This window comes from Pollicipes pollicipes, unplaced genomic scaffold, assembly GCF_011947565.3.
Source record: "Pollicipes pollicipes isolate AB1234 unplaced genomic scaffold, Ppol_2.1 Scaffold_6052;HRSCAF=7182_pilon_pilon_pilon, whole genome shotgun sequence".
Taxonomy (NCBI): domain Eukaryota; kingdom Metazoa; phylum Arthropoda; class Thecostraca; order Pollicipedomorpha; family Pollicipedidae; genus Pollicipes; species Pollicipes pollicipes.
Window position 1 is genome coordinate 20,734,852 of NW_023596805.1, and position 20,450 is coordinate 20,755,301.

At 63.0% G+C, this 20,450-nt stretch overlaps 1 protein-coding gene across 1 annotated transcript in view; it reads right to left on the bottom strand.

The window, feature by feature from the left end:
- The window catches only part of Dlg5 (MAGUK family member discs large 5), a 35,778-nt gene extending 16,061 nt beyond the window's left edge, over nt 1-19,717 (bottom strand). The window contains exons 1-25 of the mRNA XM_037228033.1: nt 19,629-19,717; nt 19,385-19,467; nt 15,829-15,960; nt 15,430-15,539; nt 14,248-14,434; nt 13,638-13,758; nt 12,890-13,106; nt 11,546-11,713; nt 10,456-10,638; nt 9,383-9,504; nt 8,368-8,488; nt 7,922-7,951; nt 7,638-7,789; nt 7,103-7,245; nt 6,167-6,383; nt 5,771-5,882; nt 4,200-4,277; nt 4,139-4,163; nt 3,553-3,686; nt 2,282-2,407; nt 1,816-1,899; nt 987-1,040; nt 872-929; nt 427-496; nt 193-205 (exon numbers count right to left, since the gene is read on the bottom strand). Of these exons, the coding sequence (XP_037083928.1) occupies nt 193-205; nt 427-496; nt 872-929; nt 987-1,040; nt 1,816-1,899; nt 2,282-2,407; nt 3,553-3,686; nt 4,139-4,163; nt 4,200-4,277; nt 5,771-5,882; nt 6,167-6,383; nt 7,103-7,245; nt 7,638-7,789; nt 7,922-7,951; nt 8,368-8,488; nt 9,383-9,504; nt 10,456-10,638; nt 11,546-11,713; nt 12,890-13,106; nt 13,638-13,758; nt 14,248-14,434; nt 15,430-15,539; nt 15,829-15,940 (2,637 nt within the window). The 5' untranslated portion in view covers nt 15,941-15,960; nt 19,385-19,467; nt 19,629-19,717. The remainder of the gene's footprint in view (nt 1-192; nt 206-426; nt 497-871; nt 930-986; nt 1,041-1,815; nt 1,900-2,281; nt 2,408-3,552; nt 3,687-4,138; nt 4,164-4,199; nt 4,278-5,770; nt 5,883-6,166; nt 6,384-7,102; nt 7,246-7,637; nt 7,790-7,921; nt 7,952-8,367; nt 8,489-9,382; nt 9,505-10,455; nt 10,639-11,545; nt 11,714-12,889; nt 13,107-13,637; nt 13,759-14,247; nt 14,435-15,429; nt 15,540-15,828; nt 15,961-19,384; nt 19,468-19,628) is intronic.
- Nucleotides 19,718-20,450: the final 733 nt, after the last annotated feature.

Genomic DNA, 20,450 nt, shown 5'->3' on the forward strand with positions numbered 1-20,450 from the left:
GCTGGGACGGCACACAGGCGCCTTTCCGAGACAGCGGCCTCGGCTCACGCGGGAGGACTCGACTCACGCGGACGCGAACAGAAACACCGCTCGAAGTGACCGCCGACACAACAACTGTCACACACTGCAACACGAGCAGCGCCCTCCCGGATCCCCGAGCACAAGCCACACACGACCGCCATCGGAGGCGACCTTCCGCTCTGCGCTGTCAGCCGGCGCCAAGGGCGCGCGCGGCTGCGGCCGCGGCCGCGGTCCCGGCCGAGCCTCACCGAGAGAGGGAGCCGCTCGCGGCGCCGGCCCGGTCGGCTGACGGTGGCGGCGCCGGCCAGCGGGACGCCGGCCAACGCCGCCAACTCGGCCGGGGAGCCGCCACCGCCACCACCACCACCGCCGCCGCCGCCGCCACCGCCGCCGCCGCCGCGGTACTTGGGCCACGTGCCGTTCCGCTCCTCGCGCCGTCTGCCGCGGCGCCGCCGCTTGTCCGCCTTCTCGCTGCCTGCGGGACACGGGCGGGGGACGGGACAGGGTCAGCGCGCCACCAGCGTGTGACCCCACAGGCAGCGTGTGGCCCCACCGGCTGGGGGACGGCGGGCCGATCCACTGCCGCCGCACGCCGGTGCGAGCGCGACACAGCACTGATTACACGGCGTACCGGCGCCCACCCGCCTCAGACCAAACCACCCCCGTCAGAGCTCGGCCCGTCAGCCGGCGGGCCGAGCCACTGCCGCCACACCGGCACGAGCGCGACACAGCACTGATTACACGGCGTACCGGCGCCCACCCGCCTCAGACCAAGCCACCCCCGTCAGAGCTCGGCCCGTCAGCCGGCGGCGGCCGGTCGGCACCGCCGTGCCCGGGGCGCGCCACTCACTCTCGAGCACGGCGTTGAACTGGTCGAGCACGTGCTGCGTCTCGGCGTCGATGCGCCGCTGCGGCGGCGGCGGCTGCGGCGCCGAGCGCTCCTTGCCGTGGCGCCCGCCGCGCACCATGTCGCGCACGAACTCCAGCGGGCTACGCACGCCCTCGCCCGACTTCTTCGTCTGGCGGCAGCCGAGCGCAGCCCGGTGAGGAGGCGGACGAGAGCGGAGAGGTGGCGCGGCTGGCTCAGTCAGGCCTCACGCAGTCACGTCAGCACGGCGAGACGAGGTCAGCAGCTCACGACGGGGGGGGGGGGGGGGGGGCGGGGCAAAACCGGCCGGCAGTTACCAGGCCGTTCACAGCCTCCGCTTCCCGGCCGCTCACTCAATATGTCTTTGCATTGGCATCTTCGACAGGAATAATCAGACCGCACGCACGCCTTCCGAACATGTGTCCATCCCCCCCCCCCCCCCCGGGGCGATCCAAATTCAACTTTAGACATCCCACTCACACACTCAGCCTCACTTCTCGACCACGCCTGCCACAGCCAGGACGGTCCTTCAGCTCTCAGGCCTTCGGTACTCCCATCTCACGTCGCAAGCAGCCGACGTTTCACAAAATTGCCGGCACTTGTGCACACACCTCTGCCCGCTCCCCCTCTTCCCGCCTTCGCTCCCAGTCCCGGTCCTGGTCTCAGCCCCAACCCCCCTCCCGGTACCAGCCCCAACCCCAACCCCAACCCCAGCCCCAGTCCCGGTCCCGGTCCCGGTCCCGGTCCCAGCCCCAGCTCCAGCTCCACTCGCGGCGCGCCCCGCCGTGTCCACCAGCGGGCACCTTCTCGGCGGCGGGCCGCTCCGGCGAGCCGGCGCCCTGCAGCCGCTGGCCGCCGGACAGCCGCTCGCGGCCGCGGCCGCCGTAGCCGGCGGCCGGCTCGGCCAGGCCCGGCGCCGGCCGCACGGTGATGGTCAGGCTGGCCGACGAGTCCAGCAGCTGCGCCACCGCCTCGGCGCCGGCCACGCGGTCCACCACACGACCGTTCACCTGACGACAGGAGGCCGGGTGATGACCGGTCACAGAGGGTCACGACGGGTCACAGGGTCACGAAGCGTCACGACCGGTCACAGAGGGGCGCGACGGGTCAGAGGGGCGCAACGCGTCACAGAGGGGCACAACGGATCATAGAGGATCATGACGGGTCATAGAGGGGCACAACGCGTCACAGAGGGGCAAAACGCGTCACAACACGCACGCACGCACGCACACGCACGCACACACACACACACACACACACACTAGCGTTCGGCCACCGCAGCCCCCAATCGTCCCCGACTGGCTCTCCCATCCGATTGGTCGGACCGGCGTGTCCGAGGCCGGGCTCTCGGCCGGACGCCGGCCGCGCCGGCCGGCTGCTGGCCCTGCTCACCATGAGCAGTCGGTCGCCGACGGCCAGCATGCCGTCCCGCGCCGCCGCGCTGCCCGGCTGGATCCGCGCGATGTAGACGCCCTGCTCCAGACCGATGCCGTGGTACTCGCGGTCCGACAGCAGCAGCTGCAAAGGGGAACTGTGTCAGAGACGGGACCAGCTGCAGACCGATGCCGTGGTACTCCCGGTCCGACAGCAGCAGCTGCAACGGGGAAATGTGTCAGAGACGGGACCAGCTGCACACCGATGCCGTGGTACTTTCGGTCCGACAGCAGCAGCTACAACGGGGAACTGTGTCAGAGACGGGACCAGCTCCAGACCGATGTCGTGGTACTCTCGGTCCGACAGCAGCAGCTGCAACGGGGAACTGTGTCAGAGACGGGACCCGCTCCAGACCCATGTCGTGGTACTCTCGGTCCGACAGCAGCAGCTGCAACGGGGAACTGTGTCAGAGACGGGACCAGCTGCAGACCGATGCCGTGGTACTCCCGGTCCGACAGCAGCAGCTGCAACGGGGAAATGTGTCAGAGACGGGACCAGCTGCACATCGATGCCGTGGTACTTTCGGTCCGACAGCACCAGCTGCAACGGGGAACTGTGTCAGAGACGGGACCAGCTCCAGACCGATGTCGTGGTACTCTCGGTCCGACAGCAGCAGCTGCAACGGGGAACTGTGTCAGAGACGGGACCCACTCCAGACCGATGCCGTGGTACTCGCGGTCAGACAGCAGCAGCCGCAACGGGGATCTGTGTCAGAGACGGGACCAGCTCCAGACCGATGCCGTGGTACTCTCGGTCCGACAGCAGCAGCTGCAACGGGGAACTGTGTCAAAGGCGGGACCTGTGCGCGCACCGCCTCAGACCCATATCATGATAAAATCTCCACTTCCAGGACACCCATACGCACACTGCGACAAGACGCCACACCGGAGCCGCACGCGGACCGCGTCGGCGGCATGCAGCACCGGGCGCTCCGTAACCCTGGCCACCACGGGCGGGCGCGGGCCGGGCGCGGTCGCCGGCCGTGCCGCCACCGTACCTATTTGGTGCGCACGGGCCGTCGCCGCCGGACCAGCAGCCGGGCGGGGCCGACGCACCTGTGTGGTGCGCACGGGCCGTCGCCGCCGGGCCAGCAGCCGGGCGGGGCCGACGTACCTGTGTGGTGCGCACGGACCGTCGCCGCCGGGCCAGCAGCCGGGCGGGGCCGACGCACCTGTGTGGTGCGCACGGGCCGTCGCCGCCGGGCCAGCAGCCGGGCGGGGCCGACGTACCTGTGTGGTGCGCACGGGCCGCCGCCGCCGGACCAGCAGCCGGACGGGGCCGACGCTGTTACGGATGGCGTCCAGCACCAGGCGGCCGCTCATGTTGGCGCAGTCCAGGCTGTCCACGCGCAGCAGGTGATCGCCTGCAGGTCAGATCAGGGTCAGGTCAGGGTCAGGCCAGGGTCAAGTCAGAACACAGCTCGGTCACCGTTGAGGCACGGTCCGATCAGGAAAACACCGCGGCGCAAAACAAGGCAGGCCGGGTCAGGGTCCGGTCAGAGCACGGCTCTGTCACAGTCGCGGCACGGTGCGGTCAAAACTGCCACAGCACAATAAAGAGGAGGCCAGGTCACAGCCAGGTCACTTCAGCCCAGCCATGTCTAGTTTGGTTTCTTCCGACCCATGACCAACAGGCGTTCCGCTGTCAACAACCCAGCATGCAACATGTCAACAGGTGACAACAGGGCAGCACCCTGACATCCCAGGCCGGAAGACAACACACGCGTGACACACTCACACCCAGCGCCCACGACAAGGCCGGCTGACATGACGCCCGACCTCCGCCGCCGGCCGCCTCCCGAACCGCAGCACTGACCTGGCATGAGCCGGCCGGCCGCCACGCTGTCGGCCGACACGGCGGCCACCGTCAGCGGGGAGCGCGCGCCGTCCGAGTCGCGGTCGCTGTCGACGCCGCCGCTCAGCGCCACGCCGCGGAGGCCGTCCGAACTGCAGCCCTGTCGGTCGGCCAGAAGGGCGCGCGTCAGGGCACGGCCGGCGAAAGGGACGCAGCGGAACCGGCGGGGCGAGAACGGGACATGGAGGGACAGAGGAGCTGGGGTCAGGTCCATCCTGCCTCCCACAGCCGGGAGGGACGTCACTAGAGCGGGTGAGAGGGGGACGTGGAGGGACACGGGAGCTGCGGTCAGGCCTATCCCGCCTCCCACAGCCGGGAGGGACGTCACTAAAGCGGGTGAGAGGGGGACGTGGAGGGACACGGGGGCTGCGGTCAGGCCCACCCCGCCTCCCACAGCCGGGAGGGACGTCGCTGGAGTGCGGCGCCGATGCTGCGATCTGGATCGGCGAACTGAGGGACCGTCCTCTCGAGACAGTCAGCGCGCCGCGGCGAGCGTCGGGGACTAACGTCTGGGACTAGCGTCTGGGACTAGGGGCAGGGACTAGCGTCTGGGACTAGCGTCGGGGGCTAGGGGCAGGAATTAGCGACAGAGACTAGCGACAGAGACAAGCATTGGGGACTAGCGTCGGGGACTAGCGTCGGGGACTAGCGTCGGGGACTAGCGTCGGGGACTAGCGTCAGGGACTAGCGTCGGGGACTCGGTCACTAAGCCGTCGCAGCCACCAGATTGCCACAGCTTCGTAGGCGAGCTCTGACCGGCGCGTCTGTCACCATGTCCAGACTGGCGTCACCGACCGTGTCCAGTCCGGCGCCACTAACCGTGTCCAGACTGGCGTAACTGACCGTGTCCAGATTGGCGCCACTGACCGTATCCGGACTGGCGCCACTGACCGTGTCCAGATTGGCGCCACTGACCGTATCCAGGACTGGCGCACACTGACCGTGTTCCATACGGGCGTCCTGACCGTGTCCAGGTCTGGCGTAACTGACCGTGTCCAGGATTTGGCGCCACTGACCGTGTCCAGATTGGCGCCACTGAAACGTGTTCCAGACGGCGCCACTGACCGTGTCCAGTGTCTGGCGTCACGGACCGGTGTCCAGACTGTCGCCACTGACCGTTTCCAGACTGGCGCCACTGACCGTGTCAGACTGGGGTCCACTGACCATGTCCAGACTGGCGCCAGACCGTGTCAGACTGGCGTCCTGACGCGTGTCCAGTCTGGCGTCACTGACCATGTCCAGACTGGCGTCACTGACCATGTCCAGACTGGCGCCACTGACCGTGTCCAGTCTGGCGCCACTGACCGTGTCCAGACTGGCGCCACTGACCGTGTCCAGACTGGCGTCACTGACCGTGTCCAGACTGGCGCCACTGACCGTGTCCAGTCTGGCGTAACTGACCGTGTCCAGTCTGGCGTCACTGACCGTGTCCAGACTGGCGTCACTGACCGTGTCCAGATTGGCGCTACTGACCGTGTCCAGACTGGCGCCACTGACCGTGTCCAGACTGGCGCCACTGACCGTGTCCAGACTGGCGCCACTGACCGTGTCCAGACTGGCGCCACTGACCGTGTCCAGACTGGCGCCACTGACCGTGTCCAGACTCAGCTGCAGACTCTCCCACTCGGCACGGTCGGAAGGATCCAGCAGCGGCGCCTCCTCAGCCATCGAATACGGCGCCAGGTGACAGTGCTCCATGTGCTCCCTGCCGACACAGCCAACACGGGCTCCGTCAACCGGCGGCCGCACACGCACATACAGACGGTGGCCACACACGTACACACAGCCGGTGTCCACACACGCACAGCCGGCAGCCACACGCACATACAGCCGGTGTCCACACACGTACACAAAGCCGGCGGCCACACAAACACACACAGCCGGCGGCCACACACGCACACAGCCGGCGACCGCTGCCCGACCCCGCCCTGCCGGGGTGTGGGTCGTGGTCGGGGGACGTCCCCACCCCGTCCGCCACCGCGGGCCTACCTCAGGTCTTTCAGCTCCTTGTTGGCCTCGTTCTTCTGCTTGCGCACGTCGTCGGCGTCGCGCAGCGCCTTGGCCTGGTCGCTGACGGCGCGGTCGCGCTCGCGCCGCAGCCGGTCGCACAGCTGCCGGATGCTCTCGCGCTCCATCACGATCTTGTCGCGCTCGGCGAACGCCCAGTCGCGCCGTCGCTTCGACACCTCCGCCTCCTGCTGCGTCTCTGGGGGAGACGGGGCGAGAGGGTGAGAGTCGTCGGCGGGTCCGGCTGCGTCTCTGTCGGGAGCAGACAAGGTGAGAGGGTAAGAATCGCAGGGCGGGCCCGGCTGCACCTCTGTCGAGAGACGGGTGAGATGGTGACAGTCGTCGGCAAGACGGGTGACAGGGTGAGAGGGGGTGAGAGGGTGAGAGTCGTCGGCGGGTCCGGCTGCGTCTCTGTTGGGAGGAGAAGGAGCGACAAGGCGAGAGTCCCCGACGGGTCCGGGTGCGCCTCTGTCTGGAGGAGACGGAGCGAGAGGGCAAGAGTTCCCGACGGGCCCGGCTGCGTCTCTGTCGTTAGGAGACGGGGCGAGAGGGCGGGAGTCGCCGGCGGGTCCGGTGCCGTTAAGCGGTTCGGCTCCAGCGCCACGTCTCTCGCCTGTGAGGTCACACGGGCGGCTGTAACGGTGACACCCGGGCCGGTCGCATGGCACACATTACCCCACTATGACGTCAAACACCTTTAATCGAACGCATCGTGAAATACTGTGAACGCCATTAACGCGTTGCTACCCGGCCACACAGGGCACACGTAGCCCAGTGGTTGAGCGGCGAGTCTTGAAAACCGGAGGTACACAATTCCATTCCCTGCGGTGCCCGCCCCTCCTGCCATGGTGAAAGGCAGGCAACGCCACATAGTCTCAGATGCTGCGGCGTCACAAAGCCTAAACGTCATCAACTAACCATGCAGCTCCTGCTGCAGCTTCTCCACCAGCTTGCGCAGCTTCTCCACCTCGACGTTGGCCGTGTCGATGTCGTCCAGCCGCTCCTTGTAGGACTTGGAGTCGGAGAGGCGGCCCGAGTCCAGGCTGTCCTTGCTCTTGGTCCTGCGGCCGGCGGGAGCGGCGTCGTCACGGCGGGTCGGCCGACGCCCCGGCGCCGTCCCGCCGCGCCAGGCGAAGAACAGCACCCGCCGGCGGGCGCGTACAACGGCGCACGTCTCGGTGGGCCCACCGTTTAACGCTGCACGCCGTGGTAGGCTCACATCCCGCTCAAGGCCATGCTGACAACACTAAACACTGGAACAATGCCTTTGGGTGTTTCCCCAAAGACAAATATGCCTTCCTCAATTAGCGAGAAATAACCAACCATTTTTTAGCACAACCAGTGCTAATTGACAGGCAGGCAAAAGCGTTTGCGCCCGCCTGCCCCACCCGACTGCTGCACAGCATCCAGTCCGTCTGTGCAGCTGGGTGCCCGTGCCAGGGCGGCCGCACACCTCTCCTGCTGGATGTTGTCGTAGCTGTTGATGTTGCTGTTCCAGCTGCTCTTGTTGGGCGCGTCGTGTCCGGCGCCTAGCTGGTCCCTCAGCTCGTAGGCGCGCCGGAACGCCCGGTCCCGCTCCGGGAGCCGAGATTCCGGCGGAGCCATCTGCGAGCGTCTCAGTCAGGGCCGAGCTGACCCCGGGGAGCGACTCAGTCGAGCTCAGGGTGGGCAGGTTCGGGCCGAGATCTCCGCGGATCCACTGACGAGCGGTCAGGGTTGGGGTCAAGGTTACAGGGCCGAGCTGATCTCCCGGCGGAGCGACTCCAGCTGACGAGCGGTCAGGGTTGGGGTCAAGGTTACAGGGCCGAACTGACCTGCCGTCGGAGCGACTCCAGCTGACGAGCGGTCAGGGTTGGGGTCAAGGTTACAGGGCCGAGCTGATCTCCCGACGGAGTGACTCCAGCTGGTAAGCGGTCAGGATCAAGGTCAGGGTTAAGGTTACAGGACCGAGCTGACCTGCCGTCGGAGCGACCCCAGCTGGCCAATGGTCAGGGTCAAGGCCACATTAACTCAAGCACCAAGCTGATTCATAATCTACTCAGATTTATACAGTTCACGCAGATGACATATTCAGGCCGTGGCGCTGCGTGCGCGTCGCCGCCGTTGTCACAGTTCAGCACTTGGGGTGATTGATGTCGCAGCATGAGACGTGACCTCATTCACATGGGTGACGTCACACCGACCTCTGACGTCAGGTCCTTGTTCCTGGACTCCAGCTCCTTGGCGCGCGTCTCGGCCGCCGTGCAGTCCTCCTGGAGCCGCTCCATCTCCTTGTGAACGGTGTCCCGCTCGGCCAGGATTCGGCTGCGGAATCGCAGGCGATCAGTAGGTGCACATAACCCTGCCAAAACCACACGTCTGTGCGCGGCCGACCCGCCGCGCCTCGGGCCGGATTGCGGACTACCAAGTTTGCTGTTCTCTGTTTGGGTTGCCGACACTGAGCATATCCTGTCCCGCCTCCAGTCCGCTGTCCACGTCAGACATCCTCGAACCGCGCTGGTGCGACGGTTCGGCCCCAGACGCCCTGTGGCCTCGGGCCGCAGGGACGGGGCCTCCAGGGGGGCTCGGGGCTCCCAGCCAACATCAGCACTACTGCCCGGTAGCCAGGCTGGCGCCAAACTGTCCGGCGGCTCGGTTCACTTAGGCGGCGGCGGCGGCGGCAGCGTTCTCGCCTCCGTGAAACTTTGAGAATCGTTTTCGCTCTCGGTGAGACTGCGATCCCGAGCAGTCCGCTGGCGAGGACCGCTGCCGCTACCGAGCTGAGCCGCCGAGACCGAGCGGTCCGCTGGCGAGGACCGCGGCCGCTACCGAGTTGAGCCGCCGAGACCGACCGGCCGCCGGACGCTCGGACGCGGGACACCGCACGAGAAACCCACGCCCCAACGCCGAACCGCACCCAGCACCGCCCGCACACGCTCCGCCCGGACCGGCCGGGCGCCTGGGGCTGCCGGCACCCAGCCCCGGCCCGCCGTCCGGACCGGCCGCGCGCCTGGGCCTGCCGGCACCCAGCCCCGGCCCGCCGTCCGGACCGGCCGGGCGCCTGGGCCTGCCGGCACCCAGCCCCGGCCCGCCGTCCGGCCCGGCCGGGCGCCTGGGCCTGCCGGCACCCAGCCCCGGCCCGCCGTCCGGACCGGCCGGGCGCCTGGGCCTGCCGGCACCCAGCGCCGGCCCGCCGTCCGGACCGGCCGCGCGCCTCACTTGATCTCGACGGTGGCCGTGTTGCGCTCCTCGGTGAGGCGGCGCACCTCCTTGCCGGCCTTGATGCGCAGCGCCATCGCCTCGTTCACCTCCTTGTTGGCATCCTCGTGCTTCTGCTGGATCTGCCGGCGAGGCAACCGCGGCCGGTGATCAGGGGCAGGGGAGGGGGGCGGGGGCGGGATCGCACGCGCTCCTCCGGTCGGCGGAATGCGGAGGGCCCGGCCGCTGCCGCCGTCAGCAGACACTCGAGAGAAGCGGAGGTTTCAAGAGAGTGCTGCACCACCAACGGAAGCGCGAGGCGACAGCACCGTCCGGACTGACAGAAGCTGCACACTCTGTGATACTGCAGCACCGCTCCAGCAAAGCAAAGGTCACATGAAGGAGAACTACCGCCAAACAGGACAAACGTTTACTCCCGTTTAGGTCCTCCAGATGCAGGAACGATAGTCAACCTTATCGCACGCCCGCAGAAATGCAAGTTTTCAACATCGAACGATCAGAATTCAAATGAACCAGAGGTACGTTTGCAATTATCGACGACACCAACCACAGCGATGTTGCCACCACTCATGCATGAGATTGTTCAGTCACCAACATTTTTTTTTCAAAGACCGCCGCCCTGCTTCCCCACCTCCCCTCCTGTCCCCCCTCCCCCCTCCTCCAACCCTCACCAGCAGACCGATCCCCTTCTGTTCCTCCCTCTCTTCCAACCGTCACCAGCAGACCGATCCCCTTCTGTTCCTCCCTCTCTTCCAACCGTCACCAGCGGTCCGATCCCCTCCTGCTCCTCTCCTCCAACCCTCACCAGCAGACCGATCCCCTTCTGTTCCTCCCTCTCTTCCAACCCTCACCAGCGGTCCGATCCCCTCCTGCTCCTCTCCTCCAACTCTCACCGGCAGACCGATCCCCTCCTGCTCCTTCCTCTCCTCCAACCGTCACCAGCAGACCGATCCCCTCCTGTTCCTCCCTCTCTTCCAACCGTCACCAGCGGTCCGATCCCCCCCTGCTCCTCCCCCTCTAACCGCCACCAGTGGTGCGATCCCCGTACCGCCACGGTCTGGTGCTCGGCCCACCTTGATGAGCGCGTCCTTGAACTCGTTGCGCTCCCGGAGTGCGTTGTCCCACTGCCGGATGGCCGACGTGCACTGCTGCTTGAGGCCGTCCCGCTCGCGGATGGCGGCCGTGCGCTCGCGCAGCGCCGCCCCCTTCTCCTGCAGCACCTCCTCCAGCTGGCTCTTCAGTCGACCCACCTCCTCCTGCGGGCCGAAGTCGCCACGGCCACGAGGTCATGGGTCACGCGGTCATGGGGTCATGGGTCACGGGGTCGACCGGCGCGGTCCGACCGCGCCAGACACCACGCTCGCGACCTCCGTCAGTCCCCGCCGCCCTGCCCAGCCCGCGCCGTCGGCAGTGCGGCGACAGCGGCCAGCGGCGGGCCGACAGCCGCGCCGCGCCCGACCCCAGCCCCGAGCTTGGCGCGCGCATGGAGTGCGGATGGGGACGGCTGACTTCGGCGGGCTGGTGCTAGCCCGGACAAGTCTGGGACTAATGCTTACTAAGAGGCCGGACCCTCTAACACGAAGAGGCCGAACCCTCCTGAGAGCAGGCTGGGGCTCTCAGAGGTAAATAGGTTGGAGCCAGGCGTACAGGACGTGTGGACGTGCGGGGCGTGCGGGGGGTGCGGGCGTACAGGGCGAACGGACGTACAGGACGTGCGGGCGTGCAATACGTGCGGACGTGCAGGACGTGCGGGCGTACGGGATGTGCGAACGTGCAGGACATGCAGGACATGCAGGGCGCAGGGAGCTCTTGAGGCGATTTCTCGGAAGCCGCAGGCAGGTGGGAGGTCGCCAACAGGCATCGCTCGGGTATTTAAGCACGTGCGTGGTGCTGGTAGCCCGGTAAGGTGCTCATGCCTGAGAAGCCCCAATGGCTCGCCTGTGCGACCCCGGTCTGCTAAACAGCAAGGATTCAGCCTCTTCACGCGTGCGAGTCGTAGACTAACCCACGGAGTCCAGCTCGCTGTCACTTGAGGGTTCGACCTCTTCACCTTTGAGTCCCAGACTCCCGCCTGCGCAACTCCAGCCAACTCGCCCATGGGAGCCCAGTCGGCTCACCCGTGAAAACGCAGCCTCTCACATCCAAAAGCCCCCGCCGACTCACCTGACAGAGCTCTAGCTTGCTCACGGCGGCTGAGTGAGAGGCGACCACATCGTCCAGCCGGCTCCGCAGCGCCTCGTACTCCTCGCGCATCGTCTCGTACTTGTACACGGCGTTGCGGTACGACTGCTGGGCCGCGTCCACCGGGCCCGCCTCCTTCCCGCCGGCGTCCTGCCGGCGCGTCCGGTCGAGGTCGGCGTCAGCCCGGTCAGGGTCAGCCGGACCATGTCCAGTTAGTGAGCACACGACGCGTCAGTCAGATCACATCGGACCAGGCCGATCATATCCCGCCAGTCAGACGCTGGTCAGATCGGATCCGGTCAGCCAGACCAGATCCGATCAGTCAGAGCAGATCCGGTCAACCAGACCAGATCCGGTCAGCCAAATCAGATCCGGTCAGCCAGACCAGATCCGATCAGTCAGATCCGGACCGTCAGGGTCGGTATGCACACCAACCCCAGTCAGACCGGCGCGTCAGATCCAGGTGAGGTGTCGTCCGATCCTGCAGCAGGCCAGAGCCGAGCAGGCGGGCGTGACCCGGTGCCAGGGCAGCCTCAGACAGCTCAGCGTGGCCTACCGTCCCGGACGCCAGTTGGCCGCCCTCAACGGCGGTCGCTGGGAGGCCCGGGCGCCGCCGAGCGCGCGCACCATCGCCGTGCCGAGTGGCAGAGCCCGCGCGCTTCCGACGCCGCCCACCAGAAGCGACGTCGCCGGCCCACAGCCCACCTCGGCGGCCACCCACCTTGCTCCCGTCTGTGTCGGGCGCCGGCCCACAGCCCAGCCCGGCGGCCACCCACCTTGCTCCCGTCTGTGCCGGGCGCCGGCCCACAGCCCAGCCCGGCGGCCACCCACCTTGCTCCCGTCTGTGTCGGGCGCCGGCCCACAGCCCAGCCCGGCGGCCACCCACCTTGCTCCCGTCTGTGTCGGGCGCCGGCCCACAGCCCAGCCCGGCGGCCACCCACCTTCCTCCTGTCTGTGTCGGGCGCCGGCCCACAGCCCAGCCCGGCGGCCACCCACCTTGCTCCCGTCTGTGTCGGGCGCCGGCCCACAGCCCAGCCCGGCGGCCACCCACCTTGCTCCTGTCTGTGTCGGGCGCCGGCCCACAGCCCAGCCCGGCGGCCACCCACCTTGCTCCTGTCTGTGTCGGGCGCCGGCCCACAGCCCAGCCCGGCGGCCACCCACCTTCCTCCCGTCTGTGTCGGGCGCCGGCCCACAGCCCAGCCCGGCGGCCACCCACCTTCCTCCCGTCTGTGTCGGGTGCCGGTCCATAGCCCACCCCGGCGGCCACCCACCTTCCTCCTGTCTATGTCGGGCGCCGGCCCACAGCCCAGCCCGGCGGCCACCCACCTTCCTTCTGTCCGTCGTGTCGAGCAGCGCCTGCAGCCGCTTCAGCTCCAGCTGCAGCCGGTCGCGCTCGGCGCTAGCCACGCTGAACTGGGAGCGCAGCGAGCCCGCCTCGGCCGCCAGCACCTCCAGCTTGCCCAGCGACACCTTGTGCTTGCCGCGCGCGCTGTCCGCCTCCCGCTTGGCCACCTCGCACGCACGCTGCGACTCGTTCAGCTGCCTGTAGGCGGGGCGGGGTGGGTGGGGCTGGACAGGGCCGTCGCTGGCGGCGCGCGGCGACGCCTGACCGCGCTCGGAGGGCGGGTGCCCGGCCGGCCGGCCGGGCACCGGACAGCGAGCAGCGCCGCTGCCAGCTGACGAGAACACCAGGTGACACGCCGAATGGTTAGCGTGGCGAGAGCTGGCCATCGCCTGGCGGTGTTTCGCAGGCGGAGAGGGCGGCTATTGACCACCCTCACGGACGCCGGCCAGTGAGGCCCACACACCGGGCGTCGGGTAGCTTTTTAAGCCCGTGGTCTAGGACGATTACAGTATGCCAGTTAAGAACACCTGTTTTGGAGCAAATGGCAAACACGCAACGGCCCGGCCCAATCTCCGCAGCAAAGCTCGAACAAAACAACGCCCCACGCACGGCTGTTGTAGAGGCCCCTATCACCACAGCCTCGGCCGTGCTCGCCACACGCCTCCGCACGGCACCAGCGGGGACTGCTGCCTCCCCCTGGCACGGCACCGGCACACGTGCGGGCCTGACCTCTTGAGCGTCTGCAGGTCCAGGATGGCGCGCTCGTAATGCAGCTTGAGCTTCTCATGCTCCTTGGAGCCGGGCGGTGTCCACTTCTCCATGCTGGGGCTGCTGTGGCGCGACAACGTGGCTGCGGCGGCCGGGCGACACTCAGTCACTCACAGTCGCACCCCGCTTCACCCCGTCCAGACTGGCGTCAGTGCGGTGCTCCGCGCGGCGCGCCAATGCCGTCACCACTCCAACCACGACCCAACCGTACGGAGCGGTGGACTCTCTCCACAATCGACACGCCCAACAGGTCACCTCGAACAGACAAAGCTCGCGCGCGCAGGTGCCCCGCCGCGGCAGCTCTGTCCGTCCCTCCGGCCGCGCGGGGCCGGCGATGGCCCCCCATCCCGTCCGGCCCGCGCAACACGCGGGTGGCAGCGCTCTACGCCCCTCCCGCGCGCGCCGGCGCGCCATCCCATCCTCCCACTCGAGCGCCGCGGAGGGGCTCCGACCCGACCCAGACCCTCAGGGCAATCAGCGGCCCCCGCTGCGCGCCGATCGCCGCGAACGACGGCAAAACTCCTGCCGCGAGCCGGCTTCGAACCCGAGCCGCCACCGCCCGTCAGCTCACCGTAGGCGGCGGCGGTGCTGTCCGCGCCCGGGTGCAGGAACAGCTGGCCGTAGCGGCCGGGCATGTCCTCGTTCGTAGAGGCGTCGAAGCTGGCCGAGGCAGCGCCCAGCCGCCGCAGCGCCACATCCCGCTCCGTCAGCGTCTTGGTCAGCTCCTTCCGCAAGCTGTCCCGCTCCTGGGTCACCAGCTGCCGGCCGGCGGCGGGCTCAGGTGAGGCCGAGGCCAGAGCGGCGGGACGCCAAGCGGAGCGCCGAGGGTTCGCGGCCGGGCGGGAGGTCAGAGGGCCGCACGGAGGTGTCACCGCGGGGCGTGTCGGGGTCACATCGGCACGACCGGTCAGTCCCGGCTCGAATGTCGGGAGAGTAGCCACCGACGGCTACGTCGTGGCCGCACAAAGGGCAACGGGTCAGGAAGAGGGGGAGGGGGGGGGGGGCAACTCATGACAGGTAGGCCCTGGTCCACAACGGGTGTCACCGTACCGAGTCACACCAGATGTGCAGTCGCGGACCAAGCGTGCGCAATACAGAACCAAAACCTCCACCAGTCACGCAGCATGTCCTAACCCCCGGCAGGGCTGCGGTCTGCCGCCATAGCACGGGCGCGGTCGCCGATGTGGTGCCGTGTACATAAGACCGGCCTGTAACGTGAGCCGTGGACTCGCCGCGGGGCGTACCGGACGCTCGTCCGGCGGGCCGAAGCGAGACCGGCCCTCACCGTGCGTCACATGGCACGGAAACACGGCGGCTCCGTGCAAGCCGCAATGAAAGCACATTACACCGCGGGCAAAGACGGCGACGCCTTTCAACACAACCCCAGACGATGGCGCGCACTAGGGCGCCATCACATAAGAAACCCCTCCGCCCCGAAGGTGTCCGCCCTCGGAGGATCGCTGTCGAGGCGGCTGTCGCCAGACACCGCAGCCACAGGCCACACCGCCCCCTGGCTACCACGCGACAGGAGACGGCATCAACAGAGCGGCGGCGGCAGTCCGACCGACCCCGGCCAGGCCACGGCACGGGAAGCCGTACCTTGATCTCGGCCCGGGGTCACGGGAGGGGTGCCATACCTTGAGCTCGGCATGGGGTCACGGGAGGGGTGCCATAACTTGAGCTCGACCCAGGGCCACCGAAGGGGAAGCCGCACCTTGAGCTCGGCCCGGGGCCACGGGAGGGGACGCCGTACCTTGAGCTCGGCCCGGAGCAGCGCCAGGTTGGACTGCTGCAGGTTGTAGTCCTGCGGCGACAGCGACGGCTCGTCGCCCGGCCCGGGGGTTAGCCGCGACTCGTTCATGCCTGAGGACACGGCCACATGACTAGTCAGCGCCATACGACTCGTCAGCGGCAATGATTCTTCAGCGGGCACATGTCAGTGTGCACGTGACATTTTGTGCGCGAAGCACGCACTTTCCCACACATTCGGAGAACGTGCCTCACCACCTTACAGGGTAGAATGTCCCCCGTCGGTGGCTGCGCCGAGCGTCTGCTGGTCCGACATCCTCCCCTGACACGCCAGCAGCCCTCCCACGGCCGACCCGCTGTGACCTGCCGCAGTGACCTGCGACCCCAGCCGCCGAGGACTCACTGCGCGGTCTGCCGGCCATGTGCTGGCCGTACGGGCTATTCATGTTCATGCCGAGGCCGGCGCCGGCGCCGCGCGACTCGGACGCCGCCCGCTGCTGCTGCTGGCCGCTCATCGCCGGCGCGCTGCTGCCATCTGTCGACGACCGCCACAGTCAGCGCTTCGGACGACACCCGCTCCCCGGCTGCAATCGCGCAGCGCTGTGGCGCGCCGTGTAGTTGCAGCCAAGCGTGCGTTGTACGCCCTGTCGCCCCGCCTGCCCGCAGCATGGAGAGTCGCGTTCCGCGGCCCACACCTCCGGCAGTACACAGCATTGGCGTGATTCCACCTGAGCCCAATCCAGACGCTAAGCGCACCAGTTTCCAGCAGCCTTCAGGCCTGAGGCTGGCTGGGCCGCTGCCGGGCGGGCGGTAGCACCGCGCTCGGCTGGTGCGGCCTGTCACCGTGTCTGTCACCGGGGGGACAAGTCCGCCGTCACACGTGCTTTGGATATGCAACAGCTTACGGCACCGAGCGTGCGAGATTGCTGGCGCGAGGGCGTGGTAGTAGGGTACGCCGGCTACAAACGCCAGTGCATTGGCAGGAGAACGATGACCACAGGCGTCTTTCTACAGCGCAATCGACTTTCGCTTCTAGTAAATGTGTGACGACATCGACCAAACGCCGGTGTCAAATACCTGACATGTCGGGCTTTGAAGATAGCAAGCCTCCCGCTGTATTTGATTGTTTAGGAGGTCAGCATTCAATAAACATTGGATACTTATGCCTCGCAGACTGCCACAGGCCATTCAGAGCTCCACGCCTTTTCTATGTTATCATGTGGGATGCGACAGCGGCGTGGCTGGGGCCCGAACCCGAGACGTTCAGGTCCAGCGTGGGACACTTTAAGCACTGCCACTACTGCCCCAAGATAAATGTTTCTTGGCCACTGTAAACAGGTCACAGCTTGAGCATATTGCGCTGCAAGCAGTGCATGGCATTTAGCTCAGCCCCAGATGTTTGGGGACTGATTTCACTCAAAGGCAGTTTGGCTACACCTGGCACTGAACCACAAACCTGAGCCTGAACCAGGGATTTCACCCCCAGTCAAACATGGGAGAGGGAGAGGCATTCAGAATTTTCAAGATATTCCTTCCAGTGCAAGTCTGTCACAATGCTGGTTGAGGATGTGTTGTTCCCAATCACCTGTGTCACGCCTGAAAATATGGCTAACACTTCACTTTACCAGGAGAAAAAACTCAAGACACTGATAGCATTCAGCAAGAGTTTGTGAACATCTCCAGCCAAGGTTTAGGCATGACAGACTCCAATGAAAAAAGGCGATCTTCACTGAAGACTAGCATCATTTGATAGACATCTCACCAGGGCCAATCTATTGTAATTTTTCTTAGAACTCACTTAGTATCTCTTCAATTGGTGCTAACTTTATTCAACAGATACTGGGCATGCCAGATATCATTCCACAGGTCTTGCCTAATGGCAGAAGTGGCACATGAGCAGAAATTTGCAACCAGGAGCATAGAGGGTGTTTCATGGGCCTGGGGTACCCATGATGTGCTGGTGGTGATGCATGCATAACTAAGCCAGCAAGAAGTAAGGACATCTCACAAAAGTATTCCTCTTCCTGCCCATGAATGACTGTGTGAGAACATCCAAGGCTGTGATAATTTAGCCATGCTGACAACAAAGGTGTCATGGCTACAAGCCACATGGTACCAGGTTGGCACAAGACAGGTGATAACATTACAAGGCACAAACAATACTGGCCAAAAATGTTGGTGGCAATACCCACTGAGCCAGAATAGCACAACTTAAGCAGTGTCCAGGGTCCAAACAAGTTTTGCTCAGCAAATGCTGTACATCTGAAGCTACACATGCAATCTATTAGGGCAGTTACCAAAAAAGGTCTGGTTAATTAACACATCACTGTTTGATGTGACTGCCAGGTTGGAAAGACCTGTAAAAATCCTTAATGTCTAGAGCATTCTCCAGGACAGGCAAGCAAACTAGACATATCCCATGGATTTGGAAGGAAACAGCCACCTTCTGGCCAATGCACCACAGCTGACATTCATAAGTAAAACACAGCAGTTATTGGAATGAATTCCATTGATGATTGACTGCCCAAAACCAGCATTTTTCATATGTGACCATTATAAAGTTCCAATGACTCCTCCATTGGCTATTGTGAGATTGTCTACAAAACAGAACACCATACCTGCCATACCAATTACTTTCTGTATTGTTTGCACAAACCATTTGTCCTGGCACAACAATTATTTTGCCAACAACATAGCTCTAGTGGTCATCCCTCCCACATCGATGTTGAGAGGAATCATTCCCCATGGACAAGTCAATGACCAGTGCTAGTCCAATCAAAGCACACAACTGCTCCCTCAGCTGCTCTCCACAGAACTACTACCAGTAAAAAGTACCTGGATCACCTGATACAATACCACCACACATCAGTCACAGCCAACAGTATTGTTGTTGCAAAACTACATCTATTTCATATTTCTCATGATTATTAGTACATTACAACCATTGCTGAACCATTAGTATGGATCAGCTTATCTTAACTTGTGCATTTCAGGACTTAGAAAAGACAGAAGCCTGCAGGTTCTGTTCTTGCCAAGCTCATGTGGTTAACATCTAGGCTAAGTCTGTGATTGGAATGTGATTCATTCTATGAATCAGGATCCATTCTGAATCAAAATTCCTTCCTGGACAAGCCTTCTACAATATTTGAATCAGTTTCATTTGAATTTGTGAACACTTTGTCTAAGCCTAAATCGACACTGCTCTTTTGAAACTGATGTAAGTGGTAATAATCCAGATGTTTGGGACTTCTTGAGGACCAAAAACTGCTTTCTGCATCAGTTTTTTCAGCCTGCCTGCACCTAATAAAAATATCAGAAATTCATGTTGCCCAAAATATGCCTATAGAACTATTGTACCTCTGTTCTATTTGCACATTTAGGCCACACCCTAAATTAGATAAAACCTTCATCACATGGGGTACAAGAACAGCTGCAGGTTACACCATCATTGTCTTTTTTCAATGTTTCATACACTGCTAGCTACCTTACCATGTGCATCATAGCATGGTGACTGGGCATATTCCTTCTCTTGCAATCAAAGGAATCCTCACAGGTTCATGGTTATGTTATAGCCACATGATAAAGGTTGCTCCATGGAATCTACCAAGGTATTGGGTTCATAAGTTAGGACAATCACATCTTAAGGGTGGTAAATAATCCATACCCCTTTGGTTAGGTAACAGGTTTCAATCTGTTGCTCATATAGAGGCATATCATCTACAGGATGATGATATGTTATACTACCAACAAGAATAAACACAAAAGTTAATTCATAAAAGATGAACAGCTCAAAGGCTATATTCACTACCTGTCTGCTGCCATTAAAAGTCAATGTTTGATAAATTTAAATAGGAAAAATGCTTAGCATAGCTCCATGAAACACACCCTGCACTTAAATTAATTTTACAAAATGTTAATGGTAAATGCAAAGAATGTTTGTCACACAAATCTCACCTTACCTGACAAAAGTCTTGAAATGGATGGATCTTGTTAGAGCACAGCATGTCCACCTCCAAACATCAAACCATATTGAGCCTTCTATCTGCAAAAGCAGAGGAATATTTAACTGATGTAACTGAAGTAACCGCCATGCTATACTGCTAAAACAGCATGATCACCGTAGTTTCGAGCCATGTATGAGTCATCAATGAAAGAAGCAACTCAAAAAGTCGCACATTATCACAAGCACGTTTAAGAACCTACACAAGCAAAGTGTTACCACCGTTGGCTACCCGGAAATGCAAAACAAAATACGCGGAACAACATCCTAACCCTCCCACCCACACGACATATACTGGAGTGGCGACGAGGATGGCGCTGTTGTGCGTTATGCTCAGAGAAATATGGTCACTAATTTTTGGTTTGACGCTCATGCACCGCAGAATATGAGGAAGCACGCATCATGCGCCACGGATTAGAATATGAAGAAAAATAAAGTATCCAACAACAGCCTACTTCTTTGCTGCTTTTCTTACTTACATACTTCAACTCAATACTGCCGCTTCCCTTTCCCCTTCCCTCGCTGACAGTAAGGGGAGAATAAATTGTGTTGTAGGGAGCATAGTTCATGGTAACTACAACCAGGGGTGGGCCAAGAGGTCCATGCGACATTGTGATGCCCCCTGGGACTTGGTCCCCACATATAATAAGTGTTTGGATTTTGGACACTTGTTTTTTGGGTTATGTTGGATGTTGATGGTGATCCACCATTTCATTGAATGTGACAGTACTATATTAGGTCTTCAAATTCGGTAACTTGTAGAAAAGTTGTGCGTTATGATCGGTTTCTGGTGCTCGTCCCAGCGGCCGATTTCGAATGTTGATTAGAAACGACACGAAATGTAAAGCACAAAACCACGCAGGATTTCTTTGATAACTTCAACTTGAGTGATGTCTGGATATTTCGGGTAGAACTCTTATAGCAATCTCATGAGGGCCAAAATGTAGCTTGGAAGGCTAATTACGGAGCGCTTTGACTAATTGGGTACGAAAACGAAACTCTCTTGTTATCATTCGGGTTGTAAT